Source organism: Peromyscus leucopus, chromosome 23, assembly GCF_004664715.2.
Source record: "Peromyscus leucopus breed LL Stock chromosome 23, UCI_PerLeu_2.1, whole genome shotgun sequence".
NCBI lineage: Eukaryota > Metazoa > Chordata > Mammalia > Rodentia > Cricetidae > Peromyscus > Peromyscus leucopus.
The window spans coordinates 44587420-44597458 of NC_051082.1; the positions used below are offsets into that span (position 1 = coordinate 44587420).

The 10039-nt window shown below is 45.1% G+C and overlaps 1 protein-coding gene across 2 annotated transcripts; it reads right to left on the minus strand.

Moving 5' to 3' along the window:
• Positions 1-606: 606 nt before the first annotated feature.
• On the minus strand, positions 607-10022 carry Aimp2 (aminoacyl tRNA synthetase complex interacting multifunctional protein 2). 2 transcript variants are annotated; one of them, XM_028890352.2, is made up of 4 exons: positions 9882-10022; positions 5221-5427; positions 2414-2645; positions 607-1144 (listed from the first exon to the last, which is right to left on the minus strand). In XM_028890352.2, exons 1-4 carry the CDS (start codon positions 9894-9896, stop codon positions 756-758), a joined length of 843 nt encoding a protein of 280 aa, XP_028746185.1. In that variant the 5' UTR covers positions 9897-10022; the 3' UTR covers positions 607-755. The 2 variants fall into 2 exon arrangements, with proteins under 2 accessions (XP_028746185.1, XP_028746183.1); XM_028890350.2 differs by having other exon boundaries at positions 9762-10022.
• Between the last annotated feature and the right edge of the window lie 17 nt (positions 10023-10039).

The window sequence follows — 10039 nt, forward strand, 5'->3', positions numbered from 1 at the left end:
CAAGTTTTGATTCTTCAATTTCCTACTTAAATGTTACTGCCCACCCCTGAAACTTAAGGTAAGGTACCATTCCGTTACTTTCTTTAAGCTCTGCCAATTGACCATCCTGTCTTCCAGAAGTTTCTACAGAAATCAGTGCTGCCCTCCCCCACAACTGCTTGTCCCCAGGCTGTCTGCCAGCTGGGCTACTGATACTGAGACAGCTGCAAGCCTCCTTTGGTCCTTGCATGCTGCTGCTGAGGCCAGTTACCAGACACTTGATCACTCCTTGGCTCAAAACTTCTATGGGCTATGCACGGTCTAAAAGGTCAGAGTTCAGCTTCTTAGCACCATCCCCAGCCTTTCTGTTCTCTCTCTCAACATGGCATCACCCTCAGCTTGCTCCTATCAAGCTTTGAACTCCTTGCCCTCAAGTGATCTGAGCAGCTGAGATGTCATGTTTTCTGCCTTTATCTTGCAGTGTACCATGATCCATTTCCTTTTTAAAGCCCTCAACTCCCTAAACCACCTGAGCATTCTTCAGCCAGCAGTCTCTGATGTCTTTAAGTGCCTGCCCCCTGGCTGGTAGTCAACTCAGTGCATTGCACTTGATTTTACTGACTTGAATAAAATAAAATCCACAGACTGTATGTTTATTGATGCTCAACAAATGGCTTAGTGGAAAGATTGTGATTCTAGGACGAGTCCCTTTCCTGACAATAAACTCGAAGCCATATCATTTTTATATTGAACCCTGTAAGACAAGCTGCTAGAATTCACTTAAGGAGCTGGAGGGCAGTGCTGAAGGGGACCAGGTTCTCACAGGACTTCAGCCACCGCTGCACATTGGCGGGTGCTGTCCCACTGCCACCCCCCGTCTGCTGGAGCACAGACCACAGCACCACATCTGCCACGGTGAGCTCGTTCCCAACCAACCACGGGCTCTTCCCCAGAGCAGAGTTCATAGAGCGGAAGACGGCTGCTTTCTCTTTACTGCTTCCTTCTTTCAGCTGAAACATGGCAATATCCACCCAGCTGTCGATGAGGGTTAAGTTGACAGCGTTATGCTTCTGGCCAAACAGAGAGAACAAGAATCGTGCAATGTTCCCTTCTCCTTCGATGGGGCACATTGTCTGTACACTGAACTTCATCTGTGTCTTGGGCACTGGAAAGGGAAAAACACCATGTAGAGTCAAAGTCTTGTGCTATGTGGAAGGGGGAACTCATATGCATAAATTGATGGCAAGACAATTTTCAAGTGCATAGCCAACATCTGTAATATTCAGTAGATTAATATTCAAGAACCTTTAGAATTTAATTAATTTTTGTTATTTTTGAGACAGGGTCTCAACTATGTATCCTTGGCTGCCCTGGGGCTTGTTATGTAGATCAGGCTAGCCTGGAACTTAGAGACCAGCCTGCTTCTGCCTCTTAAGTGCTGCAATTAAAGAAAGGCATACCCCACCACACCAGGCATTCAAGACTCTTTAAATGCAACCTACTCCCTTAAAAAAAAGTAACTGAGGACCAATGAGATGACTCAGTGGGTAAAGGCACCTGCCCCCAAGTCCAGTACTTATAGCAGTCCCCTGAGTTCAGTCCCCAGGACTTAGGGCAGAAAGTATAACTTCTGCAGGACAACTTCTACTTGTCCCTGACCTCTACAAGCATGCCTCCTGTAACCAAACACAAATATGTTTAAAAAGAATTTAAAAGTAAACAAATTCCCCTTTCTGCTATTTTGTTTATGATAGTCATCAAGCTAGATGGGACTTAAACCATCTATCTATTCTAACCCCTGCCATGAAATTTGAACGCTACTGACCAGGAACCAGATGTTCCATTGCCCAGGGCAGCATCTCTCCTTTGGATGTGAATGAAGCTGAAGGTAGTTAAGATACCACTGGATGGCCAGGCATAGTGGCATTGTCTATAACTCTTTCTTTGGAAGATGAGACAAGAAAACCAAAGCCAGGTTTGAAGCTGGCTTGGACTCCTTTCTCAAAACAGGACGTATCACTTGATGGATGGCATTAATGTGCTTCTGCCCATATGAAGCTCAGGCGGGAGAGGCATTGCTCAGAGGATGATGAATAAATGATACCCTGCTGTTCTTACAGGCCAAACAGAAAGATAGTGTTCCTTAATGACCTTTTAGAATGTCATGACCAGTGGGGATAGCCACTCCTCCCGTGCTTTGCCAGGTTGCACACGAGAACCCCTTCCTCCAATGCTCAGTTCCCTGAGAAACCCCAACCTCTCCAGAACACTTGAAGGTAATCTGGTGCCAAGACTTACCTCCCTCTCGAATGCCCCGCTAATCTGGCTAAACTTGGGAGAGGATTTCACCCAACAACAAATAGCTGTAGTCATTGCTGTAGACTGTCCCACCCCTTTGCAGCCCAAGTAAGTTCAACCCAGTCCCACTATTTACCGTTCTTCCAAATCAAGGTGAAGCCCAGCTGATACTCGTGACGGGACTGTTTCCTAGCCTGCTCCCCAAAGCACTTGAGAAGGTTCTCGGGTACATTCTTGACTGACGAATGTGTGTGCACAGTGGATAGGACCCTGTAGCGTTCACAGAGCAGCCTGTGCAGCACAAGCAGGGAGAGGGGTGGAGAGGCTGGGTTTGCGTTGATCACGATGTCTTTCAGCGCCCCATAATCCTGAGGAAAAGACCAAAACACTAAAGCAAACGAGCCATCTGGCCAGGTGCTCTGAAGGCAGGTGGCAGGTGGATGAGGCCAGCCTGGTCTACAGAGGAGTTCAAGAACAGCAAGGGCTATACATAAAACCCTATCTTGAAACAAAAGTGCCATCTGTGTGCACAGATGTACCAGGTGCTCCCCAAGAACTTTCCAGAGTCTAATTGAGTCAAACTCCCACTTAAAGATGCTGCCCCACTTGACAGCTGGGAAAACTTGAGTCCTGAGGAGGCAAGCAGGTTATCCAAAGCCACTGAACTCGGTAGGAAGTGCAGCTGGACATAAGCTTGTAATTCAACACTTTCTAACGAGAAAGAGGATCAGGAATTTGAGACATTTGGCAATAAAGAGGGTCTGGGGCCAGCCTGAGCCACATGAGAACCTATCTCAAAAAAAAAAAAAAAAAAGTGGGACGATAGCTCAGTCTATAAAGTGTTTGCCTTAAAACATAAGGACCCGAGTTCAATCTTCAAAACCCAGGTGCGAAGTGTGCTTTAGTCCCAGAGCTGAGGAGAGGACAAAGGCTAACCCTGCAGCTCTGGCCAGCTGGCTCTAGGCTATTTGATGAGCCCTACGTCAGTGAGAGATCCTGTTTCAAAAGAAAACATGAGCATCGCCTGAGAAAATACCTCAGCTTGTTCTCTGGCCTTCACATGCACTTTGCGCACATGTACACATGAATCTGCACATATACAGAAAGGCACATGAGAGAGTGGGGTGTGGGCTACTTGTTCAGAGGCTTGACTTCATCCTGAGCACCATCAGCGCTGAAAAGCCTTCCAGTACATTAAGAAGTCAGTACCCTGGCTGTGCATGTTTCCTGACTCACCTTGGAGACTCTAGCTCTCTGGGGCCTGGTCAGGTCTCAGTTGCTTCCTTACTGCATGAAAATCCACAGGACAGATGAGGTAGGAGAAACAAACTAAGGCAGGGGTACCGAGGTTGCCAAAGCCCTAGATGAGTCACTATAAGACCCTTGTGCTTTTTAGGTCTTTACATTGTATTGTCAGAATTCTAGAGATTGCTAATGCAGGATCTTGGACAACTCTACTGCATCTTCAAGTAGCACCACCACTTATAAACAATTGAGACAGCCTTGCATATGGATTGACCCCCTAGGTAAGTTGAGTTCTATAACATTCAATCATGAATGCTAGCTGATGCATTTATTTTTTGTAGTAGTAACAGCCACTGTTGACCTGTCTCTCCAGCCCCCCACAACTTATTCTTAATACAGCAAACTTAAGCAAAGTACATTTGAAGTAAGAGACTGGAACTGGTTTGTAGCAATGTATTTTGGTAGGGGTGGTGAGATTTTTTTTTCATTATACAGACTGAGCAAGTTGTATTTATATATTTAGGAACACACACCACTACCACTGATCAAACGTTGAGCCCTTACCTAGCATCATGTATGAGGTACTAGGTTTGATCCTAGTATTTCGAGCCAGAGAGAGAAAATATGAAAATATAACTTAAAAATTGCATTTATCTATGTGTTTGTTTCTGTGCATCTGGAGAATCAAACCCAGGCATTGTGTATGCCAGGCAATGGCTTTACTCACCTGCACCTGCCCCAGGCCCCAAATGGCTTTTACATGAACAGTGTCAAGAGTAAGTTTCCCTCCTAAAAACAATCCACCCTTATATTTCTTTTTTTCTTTTTTTTTTTTTTTTTAAATGCTGAATGCCATTTATTGAAGGAGGGAGGAGGTCTTAAATACAGGCTTACAGCACAATGGGAGAACCCCGGAGGGCAGAAGTTCGCTACCAATGTTTTACAATCTTGCATCTAAGCTGCTAACGCCCATTATGCAGGATACACAGACAAGGAACTTCCCTTAAGCATTCAGGAGGGTGGATCTTTATCTGTGTAGCTAGGGCATTTTCTCAGAAAGAGTTGAGGGCACCTCTGCTCTGCTGAGTGGCATCTAGAATGAGCTGAGATGCCCTCCCCCTCCAGGAATTAGAGGTTGCTGACACAGATGGGACTATGGGAAGCTGGGACTCCCTTCTCCGCCTTCTCCTGCCATCTCCTCACCGAAGATGAGGCTTTAGAGCTTCTTCACTCTTCACTCTGTAAATCTGACATGTGATCTTGGTGCAGTCATTCATTTCATTTATTTTTTTATTTTTATTTATTTATTTATTTTTTAGCTTTATTTTATGTGGATTGGTGTGAGGGTGTCAGATCCCTTGGAATTGGAGTTACAGACAGCTGTGAGTTGCCATGTGGGTGCTGGGAATTGAACCCGGGTCCTCTGGAAGAGCAGTCAGTGCTCTTAACCACTGAGCCATCTCTCCAGCCCCTATTTGTTTTTTGAGGCAGGGTCTCCCTGTAGCTTGGAACTCATGATCCTCTTAACCCAGCCCCCAAGTGCTTGCGATCACAGGAGTGAGCCACCACAGCAGCTCTAGGTGCAGTCATTTAGAGGAAAAATAAAGAAAACAAGCTCTTTGTGTTACCTTTGAAAACTAGAAAGCCAGGCCACTGGGACACAGACATCTGGTTTCTCACCTTTCAAAGTGAACCTACCTTTCCAAGCACCAAATTCAAGTCCAGTGCATTTGTGGTTAAAGGTGTGGGCTCATCAGCTTGCAGGATGTTGGTTACATCCAAGTCCGCATCTGGAGTGTGAATCATCTTTGAAAGGCCGTCAACTGCTGCCTTCAGCTCATACAAGCGCTTTAAAATGTCATCTTGGCGGGATTCAAGGGCTTGCAAAGATGGCTCAGATGTTTCCTAAAGAAACCAACATCTGAGCAGTCACCATCTCTCACATCATAGAGCTCAGCTTAAATTAGATCACTTATCTTACTTCTACTTTGCCAACCAAACTTCCACCTTCTAAAAACACACCCTCAGACCAGGTGCTTGCTGGCAATCCTGAAATTTGAGGTCTATCACAGACCCACATGGTGGAAGGAGAGAACCAACTTCTGCAAGTTGTTCTCTGATCACACGGATGCCATAGTATCATCCTCCTCCCCACCAGAATAAATAAATGGATTTAAAAAAATAAAAATTCAGACTCCTTCTCTCCAGTCCAAGGGGTCCTGCAATTGATCCATAATGCTCCGTAACAATAAAGAAACATGTTTGAACATGACTTTGAAATAGTCCTATTTGGGGCTGGAGAGCTGTCTCACAGTTAGGAGTACTTGCTGCTCTTCCAGAGGGTTGTTTGGTTTGCAACGCCTACATCAGGAGGCCCATCACTGACTGTTAGTAACTTCAGGTCTAAGCAATCTGACACCCTCTTCTGGTTTCCACAGGCACCTACACACACAGAATTCATTCACTCAGACATACACACATACACATAAATAAGAATAAAAATAAATCTTAAAAAAGGAGTTGACTTCCCACTTTAGGTAATTTAGATAAGAGAAGGGAAGAAAATGAAGACAAAACACTATTCTTCCCCTAGCCCTTCATTTTTTTTTTTTTTTTTTTAAACTTTGAGACAGGGTTTCACTATATAGACTGAACTGGCCTGGAACTCACAATCCTGTTTCAGTTTCTAGTGTGCAGGGATTATAGGTGTGTACCACCATGCCTAAAAGAAACCAAAACAAACTTTTTTAAAATAGAAGAAAGGTTTGCTATGTGTTGTCCAGGATGGCCTTGAACTTCTGGGCTCATGTGATCTTCCTACCTGGGCTTCTCATTGTACCCAGAATCCTTTATTCTCAATAACAGGCTAATTAAAAATACTTTGCTTAAGCCATAGTGGTGCACACCTGTAATTTCAGCATTTGGAGGTTGTGGCAGGAAGATCAAGAGTTTAAGGACAGCCTTAACTGTTGGCTGGCATGGACTTTATGAGACCCTATCTCAACCACACATCCCCAAAGACTGCTTGAATGAGCACAGAAAAGATGAAGGAGGGACGATAGAAAAGAATTGATTTTTTTAAGATTTATTTTTATTTTTTTATGTATGGGTGTTGCTTGCATGTATGTCTGTGCACGCTTGTGCACCAGTGCCCACAGAGCCAGAAGAGAGTGGAATACCCTGGAACTAGAGTTACAGACAGTTCTAAGTTTCTTTCTTTTCTTTTCTTTCTTTTTAAAAGATCTGTTTATTTATTTAATGTACATTGGAGTTTTGCCTGCATGTATGTCTGCATGAGGGTGTCAGAGCCCCTGGAACTGAAGTTACAGACAGTTGTGAACTGCCATATCAGTGCTGGGAATTGAACCCAGCTCCTTTGGAAGAGCAGCCAGTGCTGTTAAATGCTGAGCCCCATGTTCTAAGTTTCTTTATGGCTTCAGAGAACCAAACCCAGGCCCTCTCTGCAAGAGCAACAAGTGCTCTTAAGCTCTGAACCATTTCTCTAGCCCTGGAACTCAGGCTTTGAAGTATCCTTCAGTTTGGAGGCAGCTCCCTGGGGAAAGTGCTCCCTATGACGGGATCAAGTCCCAAATCATTTTAAAGGTAGCACTGGCATTCTCTTATTTGGTCTTCTGGAGCATTCACTACTAAGATACATAACTCACACTCCTCATTGTGATTCATCCTTCGTATCCATGCATCCTTTCTGCCTAGCTAACAGAGTCTGGCATGCACTAAGAAACCAGTAATATTTGCTGATGTTAAGTAAGTGTCACACTACAGGCTTTATTTTTTTAATTTAATTTACAAGTGTGGCAGTCAGAGGACAGCATAAGGGCATTGGTTTTCTCTTTCCACCATGTGGCTTCTAGGGACCAAACTTAGGTGCCCAGGTATGGAGCCAAGAACTTCTGTCCATGGAGCCATCTCACTAGTATGCACACACGCACCATGCTCCATGTTCCACGCTCAGCACTCCAATCTCTTTTAACAGCTTGTAGTTGTAATAAGTGTGCAGTCTTACTTATTTTTACAAATAGCAATAGGAAGCCCTATCCTACCAGGGCCGGATTAGCAGCTGCTAGATCCAAAATTGAACCAACACATACTGAAGCAAGTCTGAGGCAGGAACTGTGAGTGTAACGGGACTGTGATTTCTGAGTTCTAGTCCAGCTTGATCTAGGTTCTCCTGAGTAACACTGAAATGCTCAAGATCTGCTTTATCTCACTACTACCTCTGATGCTGGCCTGTTGTTTCCTTGATGAGAATAAATTGTGACCTGGTATCCACTGGTTTCATTTTCTGTATTTAAAAGCAGTCAATTCTTTGTGTGGCTCTGATTTCTAATTACTTGTCCATCCATGTTGTTACCCTCTGCTACAGGCATTGCTACAGCGGCAAGATGTGTATCATCTAAATCAGAAGTTTAGAGATGTTCCCGAAACTCTGAGCATGACATAGCTGTTGTCCCCCTGCAATCAGAGTGGCTTTGTACCCCATGGTATACTCATAAGATTGGGTTCACTAGCACGGAAGGGGGAGGGCTTATGAGGCTTATGAGCAGGAGCGCCCTCCTCTGAGGATATGCAAGCAGTTAATATTTGCTGGGTGCTTTCTCTAGTGGTGTAGCTGCTTGTACACTGCCCACACACCTGTAAGCAACCCTATTAAACTCACTGACGCACCAAGCTAGACTTCTGGTGGGATTCTTTGGTCTGGTTTTCCTTCTGCCCTGAGGCAATTAGACATTTGTTCAGCTCTCCCCAGGAAAGTCATACAATGCCAAAGTTTAAAGGAAGTAAGGCAGACTTACAAAGAGGCAGGGCTGGAGAGGTATATAGCTCATTGGTAGTACTCACTTACCATGTGCCAGGGCCTGGATTCCATTTCAGGCACAAAAAGAAAAAGAAAAACAAAACAAACCCTGAAAAACCCAGATGGCCGAATGATGGTGACCACCCTACTCTGGGTTCTTGGTTGTTCCCTGGGAATACACAGTGAAGGTGCATTTGCCCATGCCTCTGTGACAGTCTCTAGCTGAAGGACCACTGAACCATGTCTGCTGCTGTTTTCACAGCTCTGCAGTTAGACAACTGTTGATGTCACTAGGTTTTGAGTTAACCACTTCTCTTCCAGTACAGACAAAATGAAGGATGACAAGTAACAAGAAAATTGACCCCACGGCATCTATTTACACATCTGTCCAAAAATGCCAGATTTTCTGTCTGCTGGAAATTTGGGCTGTGTGTGATCATTAAGAGTAGAAAATTCGAAAAAGTCTTTAGAAAAGATCAAACAATAATGATAAAATAAACATGATAAGATAATCATTTTGAATTAGGCAAAGTGGCACACACTTCTAATCTCAGCCCTTGGGAGGTGGAGGCCAGAGAAGGAACTGAAGGTCATCTTTGGCTACATGAGTTCAAAGACAGCCCTGTCCAAAGGGCTGTCTGTTTCTGCTCCAATCCTTACGGCCAGGAAACATGAAAAAGGACCTCAACTTACTTAGAAATTGGAGAAATCCAAATTAAAACTACATTAGGATGGCTACATTATTCTGTTAGTGACAGTATAAACCGGTATAACCACTTTGGAAAACAGTTTATCCAAATAAAGTGGAGGACAGACCTGCCCACTAGACCAGGAATTCCTCTACAGCCTATTTATGTTAGCTGGTCTATAAATTCCAGTGTCCATAAGTGGGGGTAGGGTAGATAAATAAGTGGGGTGTAGCCAGGCAATATAAAGAAACACGATCACTGTCGTTGTTGCAACAAAAATGACTGAAAACCTTGTACAGTATACCAGACAAGAGAACACATACTATGTCCTCCTAGTGCATCAAGATCACGTAGCTTAAGCATACATACTCAACAACCTAACTGCGAAAACCAACACATGACTACAGTAAAAGTCAGGACCTCTTATGGAAAAGTTGCAAATGGGAAGGATGGGTCACTAAAACTGTCAAACTGAGTTATAGCGACCCTGGGATCGCTCCGTGAATTCCTCGGAATGATCATTTTTTTGTGTTGTTCACTTTTCTGTGCAGCTGGCGGTCGCGACAGGAACCCACGGCAGCGCTGATCCAGGTGGGTTTTGTCGGACCCAGACTAAGGAGGGACCAGGGCCCTACGGAGCCGCCGCAGCGCCGGCGCTCTAGACTGAACAAGGAAGAGGACAGGGCGCGGCGTGGCCAGCGCCTGCGCACTAGGCAGGGGCCGCACGCTCCTACCTGCACGTGGCCCGCGTCGGTCGCGGGGCTGGCTGTCTTGCTGTGCACGTTGGGGAGCCGGTACATGCAGGTTGGAAGCTCTACACGCAGAGGGGCGCTGCCTCCATGATAGGACTTTACCTGGTACATCGGCATGGCGGGAACAAAGAAGGAAGGTGGCGGGCGAGGGACACAAACGCTCAGAGGCCGCCCAAGGCCACCTCAGACAGTAGCCGCCTTCTTCCCGACCCTGCTGCTGGCGTTCCGGAAAAAAAAAAAATGAAATCTGTGAGCCTTTA

What these genes read in the sequence shown, in the direction of transcription:
- Aimp2 (XM_028890350.2), bottom strand. Translation starts at nt 9,896, where the DNA reads ATGCCGATGTACCAGGTAAAGTCCTATCATGGAGGCAGCGCCCCTCTG. An exon ending in CCGACGCGGGCCACGTGCAG is followed by an intron (nt 5,428 to 9,761) that starts GTAGGAGCGTGC and finishes TGGTTTCTTTAG; the next exon opens with GAAACATCTGAGCCATCTTT. An exon ending in CACCTTGATTTGGAAGAACG is followed by an intron (nt 1,145 to 2,413) that starts GTAAATAGTGGG and finishes TTCCCTTTCCAG; the next exon opens with TGCCCAAGACACAGATGAAG.